This window comes from Ursus arctos, unplaced genomic scaffold, assembly GCF_023065955.2.
Source record: "Ursus arctos isolate Adak ecotype North America unplaced genomic scaffold, UrsArc2.0 scaffold_12, whole genome shotgun sequence".
In the NCBI taxonomy this organism is placed as follows: domain Eukaryota; kingdom Metazoa; phylum Chordata; class Mammalia; order Carnivora; family Ursidae; genus Ursus; species Ursus arctos.
In genome coordinates this window covers 42,396,369-42,423,941 of record NW_026622786.1, presented here as the reverse complement: position 1 = coordinate 42,423,941, position 27,573 = coordinate 42,396,369, and the positions used below count along the sequence as shown (strand labels likewise).

The 27,573-nt window shown below is 42.3% G+C and overlaps 1 protein-coding gene across 3 annotated transcripts in view; it reads left to right on the top strand.

Annotated features, from left to right (window-relative positions):
* The window catches only part of AK5 (adenylate kinase 5), a 233,867-nt gene that overhangs the window by 176,251 nt on the left and 30,043 nt on the right, over positions 1–27,573 (top strand). For all 3 annotated transcript variants that reach the window (XM_057310547.1, XM_057310548.1, XM_026497778.4), the window contains exons 10-11: positions 692–736; positions 27,357–27,520. In XM_057310547.1, coding sequence (XP_057166530.1) covers positions 692–736; positions 27,357–27,520 — 209 coding nt within the window. The remainder of the gene's footprint in view (positions 1–691; positions 737–27,356; positions 27,521–27,573) is intronic.

Sequence of the window (27,573 nt, the reverse complement as noted above, 5' to 3'; positions counted from 1 at the left end):
TGTATATAAGTGATGAATCACTAAATTCTACACCTGAAACTAATATGACACTGTATGTTAACTAGATGGAATTTAAATAAAAACTTGGAAAAAATAAATAAAACAGTGGTTCCTAAAAGTCAGTCCTCACTCTCACCATCTTTGTGATTTTTGCTTCATCTCTGCACGTATATGACCTATACTAGATATTATTTATTTAATATTTTTCTCTAAGTTGACTCACGGTTATTATTTAAATAGAAGGAACTTTTATATCACTACCTTAAATGGAAAATAGTATTATTTTCTGTAAATAAGAACTATATTTAAATTACTGTCTTCCAGACTCCCCATTTGTGCTTTAACCCCTCTTGATTAAAAGAGATCAGCAAATGTGAAGAAAAAAATTTAAAATAATGCAAAAAACTATTAAAAATTATACTTCTTTGTAATTCATGTTATTTAATGAATCATCAGTTTTGCCACCTAAAATTGATAGTTTGTGTTAAAATGAAAATATGTTTGCCTGGGTCTGGGAATAAGGCTGAAATGGTCATTGGTGCCTATTAATTATGACCTATTAACACATTTACTCAACTTGGGCTTCTTACCAAATAAAACTACAAGATTTTGGTTTTTACACAACATGAGTAATACTAAGGTTTCAAAACAGTATTTCTTGCCAGTAACTTCAATTATTCTTACTTTAAAGGTTTCACGGAAGATTTGAGAAAGTGTAAAATTATTTTCATGATTGGTGAGTAACAGCCCTCAAGTTTTCTAATGCGACTGCTCATAATACACAACTTGGTAGAGAAAAAAGATGGTTCAGTTCTCACTCTGCTTTGAAGTCTTGCCGCTTTTTTGGTTAGGATAATACCCCCGAGGCTTCTGGATTGTTGCTTCTGTTTCTGCAGTTTTATATTGTTTTTGGCTTTGTATCTTTACAGCATAGACAAAGTAGGACTCCAAGGAGCATCAGGCTCCTGAGTTTAGCTCAACTATAATAAAATACATTATAATCCTAGGGGTATGAAGATGTTGTACATCAAAATCTAACACACACATTTTCTGTTAGAACGATGAGCCACTGCTCCCTAAACCTCACCGCTAAATACACCAGCAACCACATAGTCAACTATACTTCAGTAACCATACCCTGCATTCCTCTTAGCTAATGATAAAAGCAATTTCGCGCCTTGTAGTATGAAAGTCACTGGTAAATTAAGTGTGGGATAAAATTCACTTGGGTTCACCAGCATCTTCTAAGCACCTATTGTGTTCCAGGTCATCTCACTTAATTCTGCAATCCTATAGGTTGGTGGTCTATCTCTATTACATATCTATTACACAGATAAGGAGACAGAGACTCAGGAAGGTAAAGGAACTGGTCCAAGGTCACATAGCTAATGAGTGTGAGAGCCAGATGTCCAGTTTTCCCCCATGGAAATCAATGGGGCTATTTGAGCAACAGTTAAAATTGCACAGAAAAGCACAAAATATTGTCAGAGCACTTTCCAAAACTTCGTACTTTTCCCTCTAATGATTCAAGTCTGTAGAAAAGTTAATACACCTACCTTTGCATTTTTCAGAAAAACATCTATTCATATTTAGAAATAATGAAAAGGTCCACACCTCCTCAAAGAGTGGGAAAAAGAATGGTTATCAGGATCCAAGAAATATAATTGGATAAACTTAGAATCTTGCACCCTAAAGTCGGGATGTTGCCTTGGAAATCTCTCACTAAATTTCCCTCCTTGTCAGATGAAGAAACTGAGTCCCAGAGAATTTAGAAGGTCTTATCACGGTCATTTAACCAGCTGGCAGCAGAGGGGAGACCAGGCCTCTCCCCACTCCACCACTCAGTTGTGTGGGTGGTTTCCCCAGGCTGTCTCCCACATTCAGTCACCCACCCAATACTGCCGGAGTATTGGACCTATGCTGGGCAATGAGCAGGGATCACAGAGCTTCCCTCCTAGATGGAAGGAAGAACTCAAGGAATTATTATCACACACGTAGGAAGGAAACAAAGAGCTGAAACAGAACAACCTGAGTTGAGTATCTGGGGTAGATGTGGGGGATCAGAGTGATCGGGCAAGTCTTCCCCGCAGAAGGGACCTGTAGGCAGGGAAGTAAAGGAGGAGATGGAGCAACCGGGGGACAGCAGCGGGGGCGGGGCCGGACTAACAGAGGCGAGAGGAGGAGGAATTCCAGCCAAAGAGAATGGCGTGTCTTGAGCAGTGAAAATTCTGGAGCCCAACCTGAGTTCTGTTTCTGACCTGCTTGCCTCTTGTTGACCTTAACCATGGAAGCTGGATGAATTCTTGCCACACTTTTCACATTCTTTTCAGAAAGACGGAGTACATTATTTCTGTTCCTTAACTGAAGAGAGACTCATCATCGAAATAGCAAAGAAAATGCCCCTTTCCCCTTAAACTTGAATCACTCTTCTTGGCATCAAGGCCATACACAATGAATTATACTTTCTGTTCAGCTTTTATCTTAGGGGCCAAATTAGGAAGAAGAGAGGCTCTTTAAACCTAATGTTCATTATCCAAAGAATGAGCCTTTATTATCACATGGAAATCTGTGTTTTTAATAATGTGGTCCAAAAAAACCTTCTAAAAATAGTAAACCATGTTTTGTGGTTATTATTTTCTCTAGCAATAATATTATTTCAGATTTACCCAGTTTACCACTCACAATTAAATTTTGAAATGTATTTTCAAGTATCACTTTTCTCTGTCTATATATAACTAAAGACCTTGGCTCACCTGTTACTAAGACCTGTGCCCTTCGCAAAGTCAAATAGCACAATATAAAATCTTTGGCCTCAGACAAAGCTTGAGATCCGCAAGGGTCCACAGACTACACTCCAAGAACTGTTGCTCTGAATAAGGGTTTTTCTCATATTAACCAAGTTCTTCTGTATTTTAATTTATTGGCCAGTTACTATTCCAGGAAAGATTTCTGCCTACCGTTTGGGTGGTAGAAGGTACAAAACCATTGTGATATGAGAAAAAATGATTGTTCTACCTCTAGGGTATTTGCTTGAAAATCAAGGCCTTAGTTCTAAACACTTCCTTGACAGATGGCAGAATGGTATTTGGGGCTGTATATTACAGGTCACTTTCAAGCTCGTAAAAATACTCAGGATGTCATAGCCACACCCATAGCGGTTTTGATGAGCCCTAATAAACCAGAGCCTATCAATTTCAGTGAAACAAGTGTGGTGTTGCCTATATGAGAAGATGATTGAACTTTTAACTTTTCAAATTATTGTCTTGACATCTACCAAGACACGTGGGGTTGTGGTATTAGCCAGAAACTAGGTTGCCATCCTCGCTATTAGACTGAAGATAAAAATCAATATCCCTAAAGCACCGTCCCCCTGCTTTAACATACCCTAGTTCCCTTTTGTCCACAGAAACGTGCAACTCCTTAGACTGACCTTCAAAGCCTTCTCCCCACTAGCCCCCATGTACCTTCCCATTTCGCACTCCAACCCTCCCTGAGACGGTGGCTGCAACCCCACCTGAGTTATCATTATCTCTTGAACTTCCCTCGGTTTTGCCAGTCCTGTCACTTGAAATGTCTTCTCCCCTAGCTAATGATGCCCCAAGGTCAGGTGGAAGTTCTAGCTCCCCGTGAGGTCTTCTCTAATTGCCAGCCTTCTTTCTGTGTGCACCTCCATTGCTTGTGTCGGCACCGCTCATTTAGCTACCCCATAATGACTTAGAAAAACAAATATTTGTTGGGATAATGAATTCTTTAGGAGGCAGTGTGGTCAGTTTCCATAACAACCAAAATAGCAATGGGAATTCTTGGACTGGAACTGACAGGCAGGTTGCTGCTGCTTGGAGCTGTTTTGGCAGGACAGTTTTCAGGTTAATTATGAGCCTCATCAGAAGCTCCTGACTCCATGGTAGCTGCTCCCCTCTCCTCCAGAAGAGCAGCACCAGCTCATCCCACTCCCCAAAGCTGGTGAAATTTCTTGCTCATTTGCAAAATAGTTTGAAGTCACGGTTAATAGTGCGGGCCACCATCTGAGTGGAAAACATGTTCGGGGAAAGTATACTGTCTGGACAGAAAGGAAAAGCAGCAAGGATGGATCTAGTTAGCCCTTCGAATGTGGTGTGAGTATTACCTCTTTGTTCATGGAGAAAGCAGCTCAGTCACTGTTTCTAGAGAAATACTTTCCACAGGACAGATAAGGGATCTCACAGGATCAGGCCAGTGATCAAAAGGATTGAAAAAAGGTTCTCTGGACGTTGGTAGCTCACACACAAGACATAAGAACTGTGCTGATGTACGAGACTGGGGCTCAGTCATGGCTGAAAATGGAGAAGTATTTGGATAGTGTAAAAATGTCCTTTAAAGAGCCTCATTATGTCCCACTGACAGGCTCGTACAGTTTTCACAACCTTTTCTGGTACATTTCTTTCCTTTCTGTCTCTCTCGTCTTTTGGGTTTTTTTTTTAATCTCTTGATCATTATCTTGCTATTATCCAATCTATTTTGGCTTCTTTTTCCCTTCCGTGCTTTTCATAGCCTGCCTGTGCCCAAAGTGTGACATAACCTGAATTCCCATTAATTCCTATCCAAAGCTTTGGTAGAAGTGCTTTAATTTGGGAAATCATCTGGCTTTACAGGGGAGGTGTGATGCTAATGGCATGACGGTCAAGACATCATTCTGTGACTATAACTTTCAGGATGTCACGGTCACAGATGGCTCTGTGTACCTTAGCGTTAGTACTGATAAACTGCTTTTAGGTAGTAAGCTTCAGGACGCACTGCTACAATATTTTGTGTTATTCTGTGTATTTTTAACCCAGTGCAAACTAGTCCTATTTATTTCCTTAAGGAAAACTGTAGAAATGAGAATTTTTCCTTAAAATTCAATATTTTTTAAAAGATTTTATTTCTTTCTTTGAGAGAGAAAGAGAGAGAGGGCACAAGCAGGGGAAGCAGTGGGCAGAGGGAGAGGGAGAAGCAGACTCCCAGCTGAGCAGGGAGCCCAATATGTGGCTCAATACCAGGACCCCAGGACCATAACCGGAGCCCAAGGCAGACACTTAACCAACTGAGCCACCCAGGCACCCCTCAAACTCAATATTTTAATGCCTGCCATTATTTCACTATAGCCCTGATGTCATTTCATTGTTGCCCTGTTATCAAAGAACAGTAAACTAATGTAATCTTTAGGGAATATTTTCTTGGGACCCAGATTAAACATCTTCATGACATCAATGCACATATTTGGTTAAATAAAAAATGAAAAACAAAGCTGATTGTTTTAACTTGAGGTAGCTGTATTAGAAGCCAACATTCATTGAGCAGCTAACAGACACTAGATACTGTATAAATAATGTTATCTTATTTAATGCTTGCATCTACCCTATGGGGTAAGTACTATCCCCATCCTGACTTTTTTGGTAAGATGGTAGAGAGTTAAGTAATTTGCTAATGAGTGATGGATCTGGGGCTTGAAAGCTTGGATTTTATCATTGGCAACAAATGCTGCCAGTTTTTGTCCTTGTCCTTGAAGCCCATCCTATTGTGACGGGCTTACTTTATTTCTTTTCAATAAAATGTCTGCTAGATACTCAAGTCTGAAAATCCATAGTTTATCTGTTAGTCCATCTTTCAGAAGGTAAAAATGGTGTTCAGCAGGACACCTGGGTTCAGTCAGTTAAGCATCTGCCTTCGGCTCAGGTCATGATCCCAGGATCCTGGGATCGAGTCCTGCATTGGGCTCCTTGCTTGGCGGGGAGCCTGCTTCTCCCTCTGCCTGCTGCTCCCCCCTGCTTGTTCTCTGGCAAATAAATAAATAAAATCTTTTTTTAAAAAAGGGAAAAAATGGTGTCCAGCTAGAAAAAGCAACTAGTTAATCAACTCCAACAATCACACAGTGTTCTTCCTCAAGAAAGCCAATAACCTAGGTGTGGTAAAGCGCTCTGTGCACACTTCACACAAAATATTAAAATGACTTATACTTAAGGGCTGAAATTAAATAAAATTGATCTTTTATACTGCTTTATCAAGGGCATTCTTAAGTAACCCTGGCATTTTCTTTTTGTTTTACTGTGAGTTCATGGTGATGAATACATGTAATAGAATTGGATGCAGCTGTCTTGATTCATGTTGTGGTTTTATAACAATTGCTTCTGTACTGTTAGTGAAAGAAAATAGCATCCAAGTGTTGTAATGAAAATAGGGGACCGCCCCCCCAAAATACAAAAACACAGGGCACCTGGGTGGCACAGTGGGTTGAGCATCCCACTCTTGGTTTCAGCTCAGGTCATGATCCTCGGGTCATGAGATCAAACCCCACTTTGGGCTCCATGCTCAGCACAGAATCTGCTTGAGATTCTCTCTTTCCCTCTCCCCCTCCCCCCGCTCTCTCTCTCTCTCTCTCAAATAAATGAATAAATCTTTTTTAAAAAATACAAAAACACTAATTCAAAGGGATACATGCACCCCTATGTTTACTGCAGCATTATCTACAAGAGCCAAATTATGGAAGTAGCCCAAGTGTCCACCATAGATGAATGGATAAAGATGATGTGGTGTATACACACACACACACACACACACACACACGCCGTAGAATATTATTCAGTCATAAAAAAGAATGAAATCTTGCCATCTGCCATGACATGAATGGAGCTAGAGAGTATTATGCTAAGCAAAATAAGTCGTCGGAGAAAGACAAATACCATGTGATTTCACTCATATGTGGAATTTAAGAAACAAAACAAACTATCATAGAGGGAAAAAAGTGTCAAACCAAGAAAACAGACTCTTAACTATAGAGAACAAGCTGATGGTACCAGAGGGGAGGGGGGTGGGGTGATGGGTAAAATGGGTGATGGGGATTAGGAGTGCCCTTGTGAGACGAGCACCGGGTGTTGGATGGAAGTATTGAATCATTACATTGTACGCCTGAAACTAATATAACACTGTATGTTAACTATACTGGAGTTAAATTTTTTAAAAAAGAAAGAAAAAAATAGAGGACCCCACCCAGCCCCCAGCATCTGTGACCACACTTTGAGAACCATTTAGGATTAATTGAGGTAGGGAGTATGTTAAGCAGGTGTATGAAACCCTATACTTAGCATTTGGGAAATCTTGGAGGAGAAAATAGTCCCTTGTGCCTTATTTTCACGTGTCCTTTCAAAAGCAAATAACCTCACAAACATGGGCAAGGGGTGAAGGATAAAGGGGTGCATCTACTGAAAGTCCATTTCTCTGGGCTGCTGTGGGCCTGGAGAAGCCCTGGATGTTTCTGTGTAGGCAGCAGTATGAGGAACGCCTGAAAGGAAAGCCTGGGTACTAGTCAGAGGTGGATAAAGAAGAATGCATCAGGAGGACCCACAGGAGATCCAAAGCAGGGGCTAGATGGAGGTGGAGGGTACCAGTTTCAGGGATCGATAGCACTGGAAGAACCAGGACTGGAGGAAGAGTGTAGAAAACCCTTCAGGTGGGAGAAGAGCCCTGACGTGGAGACTAAACTTTGAGCTTTAATTGGTCCCATCAGGCTGCTATCACAAAATACCATAGCCTGGGTGGCTTATAAACAACGGAAACTCATTTCTCACCATTGTGGGAGGCTGGGAATTCCAAGATCACGACACTGGCAGATTTGATGTCTGATGAAGGCCTACAGCCTGATTCCTCGACGGCTATCTTTTCCCCTAACATCACATGCTGGAAGGGGTGAGGGAGCTCTCTGAGGCCTCCTTTAAAAAGGCACTAATCTTATTTGTACAGACTCCACCCTTATGACCTAATCACCTTCCAAAACTCCACTTCTTACACCGTCACATTGGGCTTTAGGATTTAACATATTGATTGGAAGGGGACACCAACATTCAGTTTATAGCAGAAAATGGACTATTGTGGTTATCAGAATTATTGGATTAGACTAAGAAAACTCAGACTAGACTCAATTGAGTTTCTACTATGAAATGAAAACAGATAGGTCATCAGCTAGACTGGGTTCAGAGAAAGAAATATGTTTCCATATGACTGTCAAACCTGTGGTCTGCCCTAACTGAAACATCATCTCTGCTCTGGACGTAGACACATGATTGCCACAGCCTTTTCTCCATGAAGGCATACAGTTATTAAGTGCCCTTTTGGCACTCTCCCGGCCTGACATCTGTTTTTTCAAAGTCCAGGCCATTCAGGATGGGAGAGTAAAGGAAGAGAGACATTGGTCCACTTTCCAAGAGAGCCTCAAGTACATTTACAAACCAATGGAACATCTTTCTTTTTTTTTTAAAGATTTTATTTATTTATTTGACAGAGATAGAGACAGCCAACGAGAGAGGAAACACAAGCAGGGGGAGTGGGAGAGGAAGAAGCAGGCTCACAGCAGAGGAGCCTGATGTGGGGCTCGATCCCATAATGCCGGGATCATGCCCTGAGCCGAAGGCAGACGCTTAACCACTGTGCCACCCAGGCGCCCCGGGACATCTTTCTAATGTTGGAGAAATGCAGGCATTGTGTGCTGACAATGAACCTACTTAATAACATAAACCTTTTCACTGCAAAAAGGCTCTAAGTAATACTGAATAGAACAAAACACTTTCTTCATTTAATCAGACCAAATTAATAAACCTTTATCCAGGGCTTACTATGCTTAGAGAACTACGAGGTTCAAAAAGACATTTAACAGTCCTTGGAACACTGCATGACATGGCAGAAGTACAGGGTTTTTTCCATGTTTTTAAAATTATTTCCTCAAGAAAGGAATGTTGCTGAGTCAATCGAGTTATCCAGAAGGGCAAATTACTGCTAAAAAGAAAAGCACACAAGTGAATGACTTTTACCAAGTAAAGGGTTTGGGGACCTCACGCCATCACACTCATTGTCACCCAACCTATTTCTTGAAATCTTTTTGGAGGGGGCGCCTGGGTGGCTCAGTTGGTTAAGCGACTGCCTTCGGCTCAGATCATGATCCTGGGGTCCCAGGATCAAGTTCTGCATCAGCTGAGCTCCCTGCTTCGCAGGGAATCTGACTCTCCCCCCTCTCCTGCTCTCTCTTTCTCTCATTCTCTCTCTCTCAAATAAATAAATAAAATCTTAAAAAAAAAAAAAAGAAATCTTTTTGGAGGCACCATTAACTTACCAACACAGTCACCTGGTGAAGATTTAGTTACTCAACCTGTTCACTCACCCAAGGCCACATCTCGGGGCCTGACTCACTGAAAGCTTCCTTTGCTTGTTGTGAGACCCACTAAGAATGATCAATGCCACAGACTCTAGAAGGACGCAGCACTGGAAATGAGAGAACACCCAGAATCTTATGTTTATATCCAACCTCTGTGTGCCCTTGGGCCATCTCTTAGCCTCTCTGAGTTTCTTTTAAAATGGCAAAATAATATTTGTTTTATGTCTACCCCAAATTTGAGCTGCCAATGAATTGACACGTTGCTAACCATTCTCTTAATTGGAAACATGTACAACAGAGACATAGCCCCAAGGAAGTAAAGTGTGAAGGCCACTGAATAAGTCCAAGTCCTCATCTTCTACCTCCCATATATTTAATTACCTAATAATAGTATTAAAACTAACATGTACTGGTGACTTACTTCATTGTAGATACTGTGTTGCCTTTTTACATATTATCTTATTTATTTCTCACATTCATGTTCTTTCCCATTTACAGATGAGGAAGTAGAGGCTCAGAAGGTTAAGGCAGTTTCCCAAGGTTACACAGTTAATAATGACAGAGTTGGGACTCCTACCCCACTTTCCTAGACTTCAAAGCCCAAGCTCTAAAATGTAGTAAGGACAGGTTATGGGAGTAGAGTGGGTGGGGGTTGAGTGTGCCATAATTATGTGAATAAATACCTCAGGTTCCTATTTGACTTTGTTCCTATGTAGCTAGCTATTGATGTCTGAAAGCAAAGACAAAATAATAAGACATCAAATGGATAGCAGTGAAACAGACCTCTGAGTGCCTCAGCCATGTTCTGCCAATTATTTGCAATTCCATAATAACTTCAAAACAGGAAACAATTTGAAGCCATAATAGTATCTGAACCGTCCTGAACACCGGGCCCCCAAAGCACATTGATTTTGGAATACACACTGCATCTTTTTATCAAGAAGGCATATCGTGGGTACCTTTTTTGTGAGTGTTACCAAAAGTATTTCAAAGAGCCAAGGGCAACAATGAGCAAGTGTTTGAGAATGTGATTCTGGGTGTATCTGAAGGAACCTGGTGCTTCTCAGATTATCGTTGTGGGTTGACCACATATTGATTTCAAACAATAGCTTAGTTTGAAGGGGAGGGAAAAAATAGCCTAGGCCAGGGGATATACAGACTTCAGGGAGGCTGTGTAACTCCCAAATGATAAAAAATATTTTCTCACCACTATATTAAATTCTCCCATTAACTGTATTCCTTTGGGTGACTTTCATTAATTCATTTGATACATTTATTGAGTTTCTACCATATATCAGCAAAGTTGATAGGCATAATCATACAAAGATGAAAGATCTCAAGGAACTCATTCTAGGGAGGGAGCAGATAACCCGCACAACCTGGCACATGTCATGGCAACAGCACGGGTAATGGGAGGAAAGACCGAAGTGGGTGTGTGGGCGTGGAGAGGGTAGTCAGCTGAGTCTGGAGAAAGAAAAGGAATTGGCCAGCTGCTAAGTGGGAAGAAAGTTGGCGTGGGTCCATGGCAAGGAGAAGGAACACGTGTGCGAGAGCCTCAGAGGTGAGGGGGTGGGAAGCTGTGAGAGACAGAGCTGGAGACAGATGCAGGGTCCAGGGCAGGAAAGGCTGAGAACACCCAGCTAACAAATACAAACTTCAGCCTGTAGCAACGGGGAGCTGTCAAGGCTTTTGCTCTGTCACATACTCTGGAAGCGGTGAGAGGGAGCCTGGGCTGCAGCAGGGAGGCCAGCCAGGAGGTCAGACGGATGGTCATGCAGGTGAGGAACAAGGAGGCTGTTGAAGTGGAAAAGAGGCAACAGATCCAAAAGATTACAGGAAGTAGAATCAATAGGACATAAAGACCCATTGTGTTGGGGTGAATGAGAGCAATGAGCAGGACTCAGAAGTGGCTAATTTAGATGACCAGATAAGCAGAGGTGTCATTCAAGGAGATAAGGCATGTGGAGAAGAAATGAGTTTTGAGAAAGTGATGAAGAGTTGAGTTTTAAACATTTTAAGATTGAGATGCTTATGGGACATCCATCAGGTAATGTCCATTAGACAAGAGGGTTTTTTAAATGTAGTACTCAAAATTTTACAAGTCCTGGCTATAGACACAGATGTGGAACTCGCCAGGATACAACGGCAGTGAAACCACGCATGTGCAAGGGATCACCCCAGCGAGCTTACGGACAGTGAGGCTGGAGGGAGGCTGAGACCTGAAGTCTAGGAAACGCCCGTGCCAGAGTCCAAGGAGGAGAAAACAGAGAGGAAAGCAGAGTATCAAGAGCAAATGGTGTCCTAGCAGGCAAGGGAGGAGAGAGTTTCCATGTGGGCAAGGTTAAGTAAAATGTGATGAGAATTGTCTGTTGAATTTGGCAACCACAGAATTACTGGTGCCTTTGGTGAGAGCAGTTCCAGTGGAACAGAAAGGAGTAAAGCCAGCTGGTTGAGGGCACTTGGGAGGTAAGGAAATGGGGATGCATATAGACTAACTTGCCAGAAACTTGGCTCTGAGAGAAAGCAAAGACTTAGAGCCGTATCTAAAGGGAAAGAAGGTCAAAAGTGGGTACAAAAGCATGAAGCATGTTTACAGAGAGAGGTAGTAGTGGGGTGCCTGGGTGGCTTAGTCAGTTAATCGTCTGACTCTTGATTTCAGCTCAGGTCATGATCTCAGGGTTGTGGGATCCAGCTGCATGTCATGCTCCTCGCTCGCCACCGAGCCTGCTTGAGATTCTCTCCTGCTCCCTCTGCCTCTGCCCTCCCCCCCCCACTCGCATGCTCTCTCTCTCTCAAATAAATAAATGAATCTTTAAAAGAGAGAGAGCGGAAGTACAGAGTCTAGTTAAGAGCACGACCTACTTGAGTTCACTGCCAGCTCCCCTCTGTCCTGGCCGGCTGACCTTGGGCAACATCCTTACGCCCACTCTTCCTCAGTTTTCTCTCCTGTAATGTGGAAGTAATGATTTTATCTGGGTCATAGCGTTGATGTGAGGATGAAATGAGTTAACATATGTCACAGCGCCCCTAGTAAATATTCAACAAGTATTAGCTACTATTACAACTATCATATGGTGAGTGAGGGGAGACAGGCGATGAAAAAGAGAGGATCCAGAGAAAGGGGAGGCTAGGATAGGATGGGAAGTAAATTGAAAAGAGGTAAGGACACCTACAGGAGGGGGGCGGGGCATGACAGGGTAAGAGGTTGGGTAAGCACGTCTGTTTCTAGTGTCATTTTTTAAAGTAAGCACTCCCTAAGGGACTGACCGGCTAAGTAGTGTTTTCCCTGGAGCATCTGGGGTTGGCTGGGATCAGGGAAGCTGAAGTGGGAAAGTATCTCTTAGGCCCTGGGCTTACACCTGCCTTTTGGCTGCCATTTCCTCTTGTGGACACATTATGGCAGTTGTTTACAACACAACCCAGATTTTACTGTAGGAGGCTGTATTTAGCCTTGAGGAATAAAGCAGAATAACAAGCCAGTGATTAAGGCGATGGTAACTGTTTCAGCCTTCCCAAATGTAACATTCCCAAAGTACTTCCCTCTCATTTTGCTCTAGACTCCAGGACTAAGAGTCTCAGAGCACTTTTTTAGTTGTAAATGAAACATATTTCAACCAACCCTCAGGTGGTCAAGGCAATGAAAGATTCTCTCCTCTTGTAACTGAGCGTAGCTATTTTGTGTTAAAAGGACATAGTTCTGTGCCCCAGTTGATTTATTGTTTCATATTGTCTGGGGCACTGACTCTAAAGGCAGTGTTCCTCGTGGCTCAACTGTGCTGTGTAGAATGCCTTCCACCGGAAAGTGGATCACCGTGTCAGTGCCACACACCTGCCCATCCACACCAGCCAAATGACCTCAATTTAAAGTGGAAGGAACTTATTTGGTCCAATTACATATTTTCCTGCACGGACTAGCTCTTACAGTAAATGCGTGGAAAGCTGGCATGGACAGAGCAGCAAGCAGAACATAGTCTTATTTGTCTTAGAAATCCTCAACTTGGTCTGGGTGGAGCTGTTAAGGCAGACTCTGAGACGGCCCCTCATTCCAACATTTATTGAGAGAGGAAGAGAATATTAAGCAGTGAGAAACCTGGCTAAGCCTGACCAGCAGTCTCCTAGAATCTACTCCCGGAGACTCCTTCTTCCACTGACTGCTTGCTTGAAGGCAATGATGGCCGTTGATTGGAAAACGGTTTTTACTAAATCTCCTAGAAGACAAAGACCATGCCCTTTCTTTTTCCTTTTTTCCCTTCTTTCTGCAGCACCTATCAGGATACCTGGCACTTAGTAGGCATTCAATACATATCTTCAGAAAGAATGAATGAATGGATTAAAATGGAATGGAAGATATAAAGACTTCATTGTCGGAAGTAAATATATTAATTTGTCTTCTACCAATAACCTTCTCAGAGTCATAATGATAAGAGCAGAAGTATCAAGTAAAGCTATAGGGCTTGGCCATTTTTTTTTTAAGATTTTATTTATTTATTTGACAGAATGAGAGAGAAAGAGAGCACAAGCAGGGGGAGCAGCAGGTAGAGGGAGAGGGAGAAGCAGACTCCCCGATGAGCAAGAAGCCCGATGCAGAGCTCGATCCCAGGACCTGAGCTGAAGGCAGATGCTTAACCGACTGAGCCACCACAGCACTCCATGGGGCTTGACCATTTTTAAGAACCAACCATAACTAAGAGACTCTTCCTCTGGTTGGGTCCTGAAAGATCAATACGAAGTCTTTATGAAGCCTTCCTGGCCCCTTCCCACAGAAACAAAATAAAAAATGTCATGCCTTTAGTAAATTCTGCCGGGTAAAGTACCATGTGGTTTCTCTATCAGAATCAAGTTCCAGTCCATCACTGTGTAACTGGCATAGATGCCAGGAAGCAAAATACAAAACAATAGCTAGCAAATCATTGACCTTGATGCTGCTGATTCCAAGTGTTACCATCATTCAAAGAAGGGAATGCAGACTAGAGTTGGTTTAATGTTAATCTGCCCTTGAAGATAGGAGAACAAGAAAAGGAGGAGAATTTTAAAAAAATGTTCCCATCCCTCAAGGAGCTTATAATCTATTTGATGAGGTGAGAATTGATGTTTATGAAAACTTTAGATCTACTACAGGACAGTGTAGAGTTAACTGCCGAACTATTTAGTGAGTGTTAGAGGGATGGGAGGACAAAGAAAGCAAAATGGCTCAATGGTTGGGAGCCCCTTCCGGGGGAGTCTGAGAACCAAGGGGAGCCTCAGAGAATGGATGGGATCCCCTAAGCTTGAAAGAGGGCTGAGGAGAGAGGTCTTCCAAGAAGGGAGATTTTAAGCAGGAAACAAATTATAGTAGTAGGAATATGCCCTTCATGGTCCAGGAACAGGAAGAAGATGGACCAAATCATAGAAGTCCTGAATGCTGAGAAATAATGTGATGTCGACCAAGGAGGAGTCCAGGGCTGGTGAACAGGCAGGAAGCACCAGAAGGGAAAAACTACCCTTGATGAATTTGCTCGACTTTTATTATTTCCCACTCCCTCATTTCTCTTTGGACTCATGCAGCCAAAATCTCTCCTAAAACAGATTACCACATTTTTTTTTAATTGAAGAACTTCTTTTCTTTCTTTTTTTTTTTTTAAAGATTTTATTTATTTTTTTGACAGAGAGAGACAGCGAGAGAGGGAACACAAGCAAGGGGAGTGGAAGAGGGAGAATCAGGCTTCCTGCTGAGCAGGGAGCCCAATGTGGGGCTCGATCCCAGGACCCTGGGATCATGACCTGAGCCAAGGCAGACACTTAACGGCTGAGCCACCCAGTTGCCCCTGAAGAACTTCTTTTCTTTTTATAAAAATAATACATCTTCGGGGTGCCTGGTTGGCTCAGTTAGTTAAGTGGCTGCCTTCAGCTCAAGTCATGATCCTGGAATTGAGCCCCGTGTTAGGCTCCCTGCTCAGCAGGGAGTCTCTTTCTCCCTCTCCCTTTGCTCCTCCCCTCCCCCCACTTGTGCTCTCTCTCTCTCTCTGTCTCTCTCAAAATAAATAAATAAAATCTTTTAAAAAAGTAAGATATCTTCATCTAGAAAACATGTATCAATCTCAACAAATCACCCAAAATCCCAAAGCTTAAAGATGAATATTATTAAGATTTTTATTTATAGTCCTCTTAATTTTTTTCTATGCATATAAATTTTTTAAATACACATTTTTCATCAAAATGAGACCATGCAACTTTAAATCCTACTTTTTATACCTAACAAAATATCTTAGGGGCCTTTCCAAGATCCTGAATACACTATGTCATGTCTTGAGGTTTTCTAGCAATTGCACTGAAACAGAAAAACAGAAAAATCACGAGTGTTTAGCTTGATAAATTTTCACTAAGTGTCACATTCATCTTACCAACATGCAGATCAAGAAATTGAACATGACTAACATCCCAGAAGTTTCCTTGTGCCTCCTCCTATTCACTGCCCCCTGCAAGAAATACCAAAGATATTTTTGAACTTTATATAAACGGAATCATACTATATGTATCTGTATCTGTCCTCTTTCAATACGTCATTTTAATGACCGCACACTATCTTTGAATTGCTGTACTTTATGCAGTTTATTCCTATTGTTATTCATTTTCACCAATTTTTTGCTTTCATTTAAAATTCTCTAATGAATATCTATGTACTGAACAGTGATTTTTTTTTCCTTACGATAAATCCACTGACTAAAAAATTTAAGACTTTTGACTTACGTAACAGATTGCCCTTCTGAAAGATTTGCCAATTTTATATTCCCATCATAGGATATAAGACTTCCAATTTCCGTGGTATGGCCCAAAATTGAACACAAAACCCCAGATGTAATCCAACTAACATCCACCATAAATGTCTCTACTGGTCTTAAATATCCTCACTTCCTTTTACAGTACATAAATAGACCGCAAGTACGAATATTCTCTACGTTCTCTGACAAAGACGAAAATGTAGAATGATAGTGCTGGAAATGACCTTGGAATTTATCTAGTCCAACAAGCTTATTTTCAGATGAGAATACAGAAGCTCAAAGAGGAGAAAATGTCAGCTCAGACAGATTCCCAGTGAAAACCAAACCAGAAGGCCATGTGTAGAAAAAAAGCTGCAATGAAATAAAACAGGGGCGCCTGGGTGGCTCAGATGGTTAAGCATCTGCCTTCGGCTCAGGTCACGATCCCAGAGGCCTGGGATCGAGCCCCATGTCGGGCTCCCAACTCAGCAGGGAGTCTGCTTCTCCCTCTGCTTCTTCCCCTGCTCTCTCTCTCTCTCTCTCTCTCAAGTGAATAAATGAAATCTTTAAAAAAGAAAGAAAACAAAATGTATTTCTGGCAGCTACCTTTGGGAAGTAGGATTATGGGAGATTTTTCTTCCTTTTACTTTTCTGAATTATATAAATCTCCAATAAGGAGCATATATTTCTTTGACAGTAGAGAAAAACTATTTTCTTTAAAAGAAGGAAAACATAGAAAGGAGAGACTAATTTTGTAAATTGCCTACTATATTCGTTTAATGCACGCCTAAGATCATAGTGTAAAGTGGGCTTCCAAATAGGGAAAAAGGTGGCTTGATAAATTTAAGATGAATTTGGATGAGGCAGAATACTCTAGAACAATGAATTCTCAGAATTTAGAGCCCAAATAAGAATAGCCTGACTGGGGGCGCCTGAGTGGCTCAGTCATTTAAGCATTCAACTCTTGATTTCAGCCCAGGTCATGATCTCAGGGTTGTGAGATCAGGCAGATGAGCCTACTTAAGATTCATTCCTTCTACCTCTGCCCCTCCCCCTCCCTCTCAAAAGAAAAAAAAAGAAGGAAGGAAGGAAGGAAGGAAGGAAGGAAGGAAGGAAGAAGGAAGGAAGGAAGGAAGGAAGGAAGGAAGGAAGGAAGGAAGGAAGGAAGGAAGGAAGGAAGGAAAGAAAGAAAGAAAGAAAGAAAGAAAGAAAGAAAGAAAGAAAGAAAGAAAGAAAGAAAGAAAGAAAGAAAAGAAAAGAAAAGAAAAGAAAAAGAGCCTGACTGAAACAACTTTTGGAAGGCTCTAGTCTGTAAGCTTGGTGAGTCAGGTCTGGAAAAGGCCCTGGAGATCTCTGGGTGAAGAAGAAAAGGACAGATTATTTAGTAGTATTTATACTACAATTTGGAAATCCTGTCTCTGTCTCTGTTTGGAGATAGAGTTAGGATGGAGATGGGGCTGAGATGGGGATGGGATGGGATGGGATGGGCTGGGATTAGAATGGAAATGGATTTAGGATGGAGAGCAGTTTGTCCTAAGAGCTATAAGAGCTCACAGCATCGTGTGGTGGAAATGTTTAGGAATCACTACCTTGGTGCATGCTGTTTCCTCTCACCCAAGACTTGAACCCTCTTTGTCTTGTCTCTATCTAAAAGCTAAAGTCATGGAATCCAATTCCAGAGTCTTTTCTTAATTAGACATTTCACACGTCTTTCTATGCCTTTCTATGCCAGAATCTTTGACTGTTAGAACTGTCACAACAGAAATGAAGTCATGTCCGTAAAGTCTCCAGGTTAGTAAGTGGTGGAGCTGATAGGTTTGCTAGTTTTAACAAATATAAATACAAGACAGCTAGTTAAATTAGAATTTTGGATAGACAGTGATGGTGTGTAGTGTAAGCACATCTGATGTAATAATTAACTGGATGTCAGCTGGCAACCCTATGGGGCCCTCATGAAAGCTTGGCTCCTAGTTGACTGAAGGCTGTGCAGTGCATTTCTGAGCGGCAGGTGTCCTGATTTCCAGAATGACCTTACATGTGAAAGGCTGTAGAGCTTAGCAGTTACCAAGGCACAGATGTGACCTTGGACACAGATTTTTAACCTGTATAATAGGGTTACAAGTAGAACTTGTAGCCACTTGAGTGGCTCAGTTGGGTAAGCGTCTGCCTTTGGCTCTGGTCATGATCCCAGAGTCCTGCGATCCTGTCCCACATTGGGCTCTCTGCTCGGCGGGAGCCTGCTTCTCCCTCTGCCTGCTGCTCCCCGCTGCTTGTGCTCTGTCCCTCTCTCTCTCTCTCTGTAATAAATAAATTAATTAATTAATTAATCTTTAACAACAAAAACAACAACAAAAGAAACAAATAGCACTTACTTAAAATAGTTATTGTAAGGATTAAATGATTCTAGCTCTTACATAGAGATAAGACAAGGAAGGTTCAGGTCTTGGGTGAGAGAAAATAGCAGGCACCAAGGCAGCGAAACCTAACATTAAAACACACACACACACACACACACACACACACACACACACATACACAGTACAGATACTTATTAGATTAAATATCAAGCCAAAAGCACTATGAACCATACATGTTTATCTGAACAGTCTGCAATGACTTCCCAAGCATTTCTGTCTCTGAACCACTTCATTGGTACAAAATAGGCCACAGTCCCCCTTCTATTCTCTCAGGCTTGATGCTGAGAAAACAAAAAGTTCCCCTCATCTGCAAGAGAGAGGATAACCCTGCTATTGATAAGGCAATGAGGATTTTTATTAATGATTATAACAAGTATTCATTCACAATAGAACCATTATCTCAGCATTATTACACTGTAAATATTAAAGGAAAGATCAGCAAAGACTCACAGCAGTGAACACTGCGGAGCTCACAGCACATTGCCTTCTTTAAGGTTATATAATCCAGAAGTTGCAAATTGGGTTAATCATCAGAATCATCTGGGGAATTTTTTAAAGATCATCTGATCATCTTTTTTTATTATGAGAATATTTCAAACATTCAGCAAAACTGAATTTTACAGCGAACTCTGGTACAGCCACCACCTAGATTCTGCCATTAACATTTTACTAAAACTTGTTTTTATCACGTATCTGTCCTTCTATCCATCCCTCTGTCCAGCCATCAATACATCTTTTTTTTCTTACACATTTCAAGTAAAATGCAGATATAGGCATACTTTACCTGGAGAGCTTTCTAAAACTAATTTCCCAGACTTCAGCCCCAGTGGTTCACAGATCTACTGATTCAGGAATGTTTTCAATACCCTAGGTGATTATGCTACACAGGCAAGTCTGGGAAAGTATCAGTCAGAAGAAGCTAGGTTATGCTGTAGTAACAAATAAACCCACCTAAAAATCTCTGTAGTGCAGAGCAATGAAGATGTTTTTTCTTCTTCTTCTTTCCCCTCTTCCTCTTCTTGTTCTCGTTCTGGACTAATACTACATGTTCATCGACAGGTGACTAGGCTTCACTCTGGTAACCATGCTGATGGAACCCCTACTCTCTGAAACATTGTTAGTTTCATGGTAAAGGGACAAGAGGCATAGAAAACCATGTACTGACTTTAAAAACCTCTGTCTAGATGTGATACACATCGACTTCTGCTCACATTTCATTGACCAAAGCACTTGGGAACTCTTAAGTTAAAAAAAAGTAGGGACAAATAATCATTCCTCAGGGACAAGCACTATGGAAGGGAAGCTCGAATATTTAGGAAGAGTAATAAAACACACACACATAAGCACAGAGAGAGAGAGGGGACCACTAATTTAATCCAGACTCTTCAGTTCACAGACAAGGAAGCCAGCATCCAAAGAGACAAAAGCTCCCAAGGTCTCCCAGGATCACTCTGCTAGTTCAATGCAGGAATGGCCTAGAGCCAAAATCGGCTAACTCTCAAAGTCACAGGGCTACTTCCCATTCCCTGAAGCTCTCAGATTGTTTACCATCCATTTATTCATTCATTCACTGATCTAACAACTACTGAGGGCCCACTATACACCAGGCACTGATACGTAAGGCATAACACCTGCCATCAAGAAGTTCATGGTCACATGTGAAGTTTTTCCATATAACCTGCAGCTGACACTGTCACTGGCATATTTTATCCTATTCACCAAATAACCTGAAGCAGCAGTGCATTTCAGAACTAATAGAGATGTTGTCTTTGAGGATAAAGATCTATTTTTTCTTAGTTGTTTCCGGTCAGACAGAGTCAGTTCAGAGCAACAGCCTGCTGAAACTCAGCATGGTGATAGAGCTCATCCCAGATACAGAAAGTTGAAAGTGACTCATAGCCCTACAGTGGTTGGGGATCATTCCTAGGGCACAGTTGGTTCATGATCCGATGGAATAATAGCTTTTCTCTGAAAGGAATCATTCAGTTACAAAAACCTAAACCCAACCTTGGAGCACATTTTCACTTAGGGAGAAAGAAGTATTTCAAGAGGTAAGAACTGAATAGATTTTTAAACAACTCTGATGACTATATAAAAATAGGATAGTTTGATATGCAAAAGATATTTGATACCTTCACAAGCTGTAACTGTGAAGACTATCCATCTTTAAAGATGTTAAAATAGTATCACAATATGAAAGTGCTGTTCCCTAATTTGTTATTAAAGAGGTTGAAGCTCAAAGAGGATAAGTGACTTGATCAGTGTCCTCTAACTGGATACAGGTATGAGATATAAACCCGGAACTTGAGTCATTTGGTCCTTTCCATGAAAGGAAATAGAGTTGTCACTTTTGTAGGGCCACAAGATTCCTAGACATTGACCCTACTGAACAGTTGCCTGTGACACCACGCAAGGTTCTGTGGGGATACCAACAAAAATAAAGCACTCTCTATTCTCTGTGAACTTCAGCCTAGCAAAGGAAGGAAGAGAATGTGGGCAAAATATGTGTCCTGAAGCCAGTTGAAGAGAGAATTCCAAGATGTTTTTCAATGGTATTAATGCTACGAAAGGGACAAAAACGGTAAAGACTAGAAGAAGGTCATTAAATTATATGACAATTACACAATCACTCTTGAACTCTAAAAGATCAACTTCAGAGAGTGATGAGAGCAGGATGTGGCTTGCAAGAGGACAGGGAGTCAATAAAAGAGAGGGAAATGGAAACAGGCAGTTTCAGGATACCGAAAAAAAATAGGAAAGAATATAAAAATAACTGGAGGATGCAGACAATGGTAGAAATATTTTCATTTGGATTGGAAAGAAACCAGCCTGTTGTTACACAGAAGAGAAATAAGATGGTGCCAACTGAGAGGAGTACATTTAATGTGGACAAGAAAGAGGAGCAAGTTTTTGGAGCAGGAAGGAGGTGAGGATCCTTTCATCATCAAATAATTTATTCTTGAAGAGGATGGATGTAATAGATGATAGGGACTAAGGATTGCACTTGTGATGAGCACTGGGTGATGTGTGGAAGTGCTGAGTCACTATATTGTACACTTGAAAGTAACATAACACTGTATGTTAACTATACTGGAATTAAAATATAAAATAAAATAAAAATAATTTATTCTTTCCGCCATGATTATGAAGTGTCTGTTGTGTTTCAGGCACTGAGTTTGGGCTCCAGAGTGAGCAAAGCATACCCATAGCCTGTGCTTGTGAACCATCGAATCTAACACAGAAGACAGACCTTAAGTAGATAGTTGACAGATAGATGAGAGAGAGTCCTTATACTGTAAAAAGTGCTATCAAGGAAAATGCCACAGTGCTGCAAGAGCCAAAGCAGAGAAGTCAGCCTTCAGCTGAATAGTAGTATTAAATAGTCTTCCAAACAAAAGAAAGGAGGGACAGAAGCCAAGAGATGAAGACACTATAAGATTTGAAAATGTTGAGGAAAGAAGATAACCTTCACCTTCCTAGGGAATAGGAGGATTAAAAATACTTGTAGGAGTAAGAATATGTTTGAATATGTTTGAAGACTATGTTGGAAGGTTTGAGGACAATGGGGAAATATTAGAATTTACCCATGGACATCCAATTTGGTATCAGCAAAAGAGGAATATATTTACCCAGAAGCAATAGAAGCTATTTTGAAGTTAGATAGCATGACCCAGTTGGCTTGGTTTTCCAACTTTCTCAAGGAACCCTTAGCAACCCAGAATAGATGCACATAAAAGTTAGTAGGTTGGGCAGAGAGTAGTTGCTGGTTCTCATGGCAGCCACAGCAGAACTCACTGGGGGCAAAGGATTCACAGCTATGGCCTGGTGTCCAGCTGGCTAGGGAGGTAAGTGGTCCAAAGGGAATAGACTAAATCTATGAGGTCACAAGGAGGGCAGAGAACAAGTTGAGATGTTGAAAAGAAGAAGTGAGAGAAAGACACAACCAGAGTGGAAGGATAGACCCACACCACAAGGAACTCTCAGGTTCTGCCAGATGAATAGGGAGCTAACATTGGGTCAGTGATACAGGTCATCGGTGCTGACGAGGTTTAAAGAATGCTGAGGCTGGGGTGGAATGGGAATTAAGACCTGGAAAACTTTGCCTGATGACAATTAGAACCCAGAGAATGCTATCCTCTCTGTTGTGCCTTACAGAAAATAAATTTTATGAGTTTTCTAAATCAGACACATCTATTGTGTGTGTGTGTGTGTGTGTGTGTGTGTGTGTGTGTGTGTGTGTAAACACACATGCTGATATATATCTTAATTACCTACAAGTGGTCTGGACATCCCTAAGTGATGGCTAATCCCCAAATTTTAGATTATGTGTAATTCAAACCCCAATACACTGGCTGACACCCTGCAGATATAACTCAGGAAGAACTAGCAGGATGAGGGACTTCCCTTTCTATATGTAATATTTACCAATCACCAGTTTGGGGGCAAAGAGATGGGGACAAGGGAAGTGTTTAATGAAATTTTAGGCAAAGGGACAGATTTCAGAGACTTTAAACATGGACTCGGCTTTTCTAAGTGGCTTAACAACTGGTCAGGTATGGGAGAGAAGGAAGAAGGAGAATCTAAGATGAATGAGGCAGAGAGTGGATTCTCATTTCCCCTTATTTTACAGATGAAGAAACTAAGGCTCAGAGAAAGTCAGACTCCCCTGTAGCCACACGACTAGTAAGTAGCAGAGCTGGGATTTTATTGACTGATCCACCTGCCCCGTGCCCTTCCCAGTACAATACTCTCCTCCCTTCCTGCCATTCCCCGCAGGACCAGCTCACACTCCAAACCACCGTACTAAAGATACCAGGCTCACCTTTCATGCTCTTCTTTTCCACATTTCCCCTGTACCAGTGAAGGCAATTGTGCATACTCATTAATTCCTGCCGGGGCGAGGAGTCCCTCCCAGTGTTTGTGCAGTGGTGTTTACCGACCCGGCTCATAGGTCTATCTCACTGCTGTGATGCTGGGTTCACCTGCCAGCCTCCCAATTGGACTGAATTCTCTGTTGGAAAGGACAGGGCCTTGGAATCTTTTTATTCTCAGTACTTAGCACAGCATCTGACCTATACTAGCTGCCCCGCAGCTGTTAGTCAAAGGAAGAGCTGTATTAATAGTCTTAATTCCAGGTGGCACCCTACAGTTAACAAGATACCATAAAATGTCAACAAAGGACATTATAACCTGGTCTGTGCCATTACTATTTGAAATATTTAAAAATAAAAGTGTAGGGGCACCTGGGTGGCTCCGTCGGTCAAGAGTCTGCCTTCTGCTCAGGTCATGATCCTAGGGTCCCAGAATGGAGTCCCATGTCAAGCCCTGATCAGCGGGGAGCCTGCTTCTCCCTCTCCCTCTGCCGCGCCCCCCCTCCCCCAGCTTGTGCTCAGTTGTTGGCTCTCTCGCTTGCTCTCTGTATCAAACAAATAAATAAAATCTTTTTTAAAAAAAATAAAAGTGTAATAGAAACCTACATACTTGCATTTGTTTGGATTTGGGGTTCAGCTAATTACCTACCTGACATCATGATTTGTTTGATCTTCTCTTTCTGAGCCCAGAATGTGCTACAACACACCAGCTTAGCCCTTCCATCCTGACACCCAGCACAATGCGATAGTTGCTTTGGGGGCAGGTGCTCTCTTGCAGGGCCCAGCCAGTGAAGCCAGGAGTTGTCTCCGGACAACTGCGGAGGTGGTGATGCGGTTTTCAGTTCCACCACAAGGAAGAACAGGGACCCCCGGGTGGGCAGCTCTTCCGCAGGGCCTCCTTCTGTGTAGCGCTGCCAACTGGCACCTCAGTGGGGGGCAGATACCTACCCAGCTGTGACGTGAGCGGTCCCAGGATTTCCGCTTGCACAATATAGCACCTTGGGCTTTCCGTGGAAAAAAATTTAAGTTATATTGGAGGTTGAAAATAAAGATTTCTCAACTATTTTTTTCTTTTGAAGTGGTGACGACCCCTTCGAACTGGGATCTCACATCGCAGACACTTTGTGAATGACACCACGTGGTATTGCGTGTAGGATCGCTGCGGGGTTTGAGCCTTGAGGAATGATCCACCAGGAGTCAGTGAGAGGACGGGAAACGTGACAGCTCCTCACCGCTATCAGTCATCCCGTCACCAGAGAACACAGCCCACTCATTCTGATATGTGGCACCTCCAAAGATTTTTTTCCATTATAACAAATTATCCTAGAGGGATATCAACCCCGTTGTTTTTTATTTAAAAGTCATCAGGCCTCAAAGACGTGCAAGTGACATTATATGAAAATTCATATTTCTACTCACAGTGTTTGTGCCTTCACCGCAGTGATAAAAATCACTTTGTTCTCCAGTTTGGAGCCCTGGGAAGAATCAAAGCATTGTGTGGATTACTTAGAATTCCACTGGGCCTGCACCATTTGGCCAAAGAATGCTGAGAATTTGCAGCTGTTGCTCCAAAAGGTTCCTAACTGGGGCGGTGGCTGCCGTGGAACACACAGCTGTTGTTAATTTGAGCTGAAGATTTTTAATTGCCTTTGTGTCAAAATTTATTAAATAACATTTTAGAGACACAAAAACTGTAATAGTCATATTAGTGGAATGCTGAAGGAAGAAAGTCCTTGGAATGCCGCATTTTTGCCTCGTAAGCCGAGTCTGAAAATACCTTTTCCACATGACTGGTTTCCAGCCATCCCAAGAAAAGGGTTTCTAGGTAAATCCGACCACGGAAGCCCTGGAGGCTTCTGCAGGGGCTCAGCCCCTTGTTGTCCTTACTCTTTTATCTGGAAGCACTCCTTGCCTGAGTGGCCTTCTCTCGTTCCACTCTCCCTCCGTTTCTGTTGTGGTAGGAGACCGTCCCAGTGCTCAGGGCAAGTGCGGCATTAGCTGGCGACTGGCTGTGCCTCCCCAGTGGTCTGCATTGTTTTGGTGAGCCTGTAATTGCTGTCTTCCTGTTGCCTCTAGCCTGTCCATGACAGTCCTGTGAGGTGTCTGAACCCTCCCTGCTTAGCTGACAGCAGCTGTGTGGCTGAGCAGAACGTAGAAAACGTGGACTTTCCTTCATTTTCGGCCAGGCCAAAGGAGAGAGAAGGCGAGGCCCTTCTACTAACAAGGAACAACAAAGTTTCCCTCAAGAGGGAAGTTGCTAACTGTCCTCAGAGAGGAGTTTTGAATATGAAGTGAGGCGAACCAGGGAAATGGCGCAATAAGTCATAAATCCTCGCTACTATGTCAACATCTCCACCACGTTTTTCATTTTAATGTTCAGTATTCCCTCTAACAGGAAAAAATTCATCTGTCAGGCACTTATGAAGCACCTACTGTGTGCAAGTTACAATACTAGTGAGGGACCTGGAGTCCAAGCTGCAGACAGGCCGCAGGCCCCCACGTGTTGTTGAAACTGCTCACTCCCACAGAGGGTAGAGGGACAAGTCTGATTCCTGGCAGAAGGGGCAAACATCTGATGGAGGCCTAAGAGATGAAGAGGATCTCTGTAGTTAGAGGAGGAAGGAAGGACCTACGAGGCTGAGGACCTGGGAGAGCAAAAGCACGGTGGCATGGAAAAATTATGTCTTGTTGCAGGGACAGTATGTAGCTGGACGCGACAGTATTGGACGGGGATAAGAAATGAAAAAAAAAAAAAAAAGAAAGAAAGAAAGATTGGAGAGGTTAAACTAGATTCTGGAAGGTTGAAATGCCACCCTAAGGAGTCCGGATCTTATCCTGTGGGGACTGGGAAGCCATTGAATGCTCTGAAGCTGGGAAGCGTCAATGCTTTTTAGGCGAGAATCATCCTGCTAGCAGGTCTGCTGGACTCCGAAGCCTCACCCCTCCCCCCTGCAGAGGTGGAATGACTCTTGAGGACCTGCTCATCCTACAGGCAAGCCTGGCTAGTAGGGAAGAGAAGAGGAAATGCCTCTGAGAGCCAGAGTCCAGGCTTCATTCACAGCCTTGACTTGCTACATACCAGCCATGCAGCTATGTCAGCTGGGTTAATTCTCTGTGCTTCTCCTTCCCCATCTGTAAAATGGGGGCAATAGTGCCTGCCTCTTAAGATTATTTTAAATTAATACATTAAATGCTTAGAACAGTGAGTGGTACAGTAAGCTGCTGATAAAGGTTAGCTGTTATTTTCAGATGTAAAATCTTATAATTTAGCAACTGGTTGAACTTGGGGTGGGGGAAGACAAGAGAAAGAGTCAAGGGTGTAATGCTCATCCAAGGAATATGGCTCATACTCAGAAGTAATAATAATATTCAGAACACAGCAGGGAAAAAAATCATATTGAGGGACATTCTACAAAATAAATATAACCTCCAAAAGTGTTGAGGAAATATGAAGAAATTTGTTCTATATGGAAGGAGACGAGAAGGACATGACAACAAAAGACAGTGCATGATTCTGAACTTGACGCATTGGCTTCAAAGGACTTTACTGGGACAAATGCACTGAAATCTGAATGGGTTGTGAAGATGTAGTTATGTAGAAGGATGTGCTCCTTGTCTGGAGGCAATGAAACTAAAGTATTCTGTAGCGATGAGACATCAGGTTGGCCAATGACTCTCAAATATTTCAGAAAGTTCTTTGTTCTCTACTGATAGCTCTTCTCTATGTTTGGGATTGTTTGAAAATGAAAACAATGTATTTTAAAAATTAATAGCTAACATTTGTTGAGCACCCACTGTGTACCCAGCACGGTGGTTAGGCTTTGCACATGAGTGTATTCAGTTCCCCCAGGAAACTTCTCTTTCATCTCTACCAAAAGAGTCCTGCACCCCTCCCCAGGGCCCCTGGAGCAGCAAGAACTCTCCCCACTAGATACCTACAGTAGTTACCTACTAACTGCTTGTTGGGGTATATAACGCCTGCCCACCCCCCGCCTTGGACAGCCCGCTCTTTGAGGGCAAGAAATGTACCCCATTCTCCACTGTATCCACAGCTCCCAAAGCAGCTTCCTGTAAAGCATAAGTACCCCGTACGTGCTTGGTGAATGAAGTGCGTAGGCTTGTTCATTATGGCGACTTGGGACGGGTGTCTGATACATCACTCCTTTTCTAGGTGGCCCAGGCTCTGGCAAAGGCACACAGTGTGAAAAGCTGGTGGAAAAATATGGATTTACACATCTCTCGACTGGTGAGCTCTTGCGTAATGAGCTGTCATCAGAATCTGAAAGAAGCAAATTGATCAGAGACATCATGGAACGTGGCGACCTCGTGCCTTCAGTAAGCAACAGTTGCCCTCCCTGGCGGGGGGGGGGGGGGCGGTAAGCAATGGA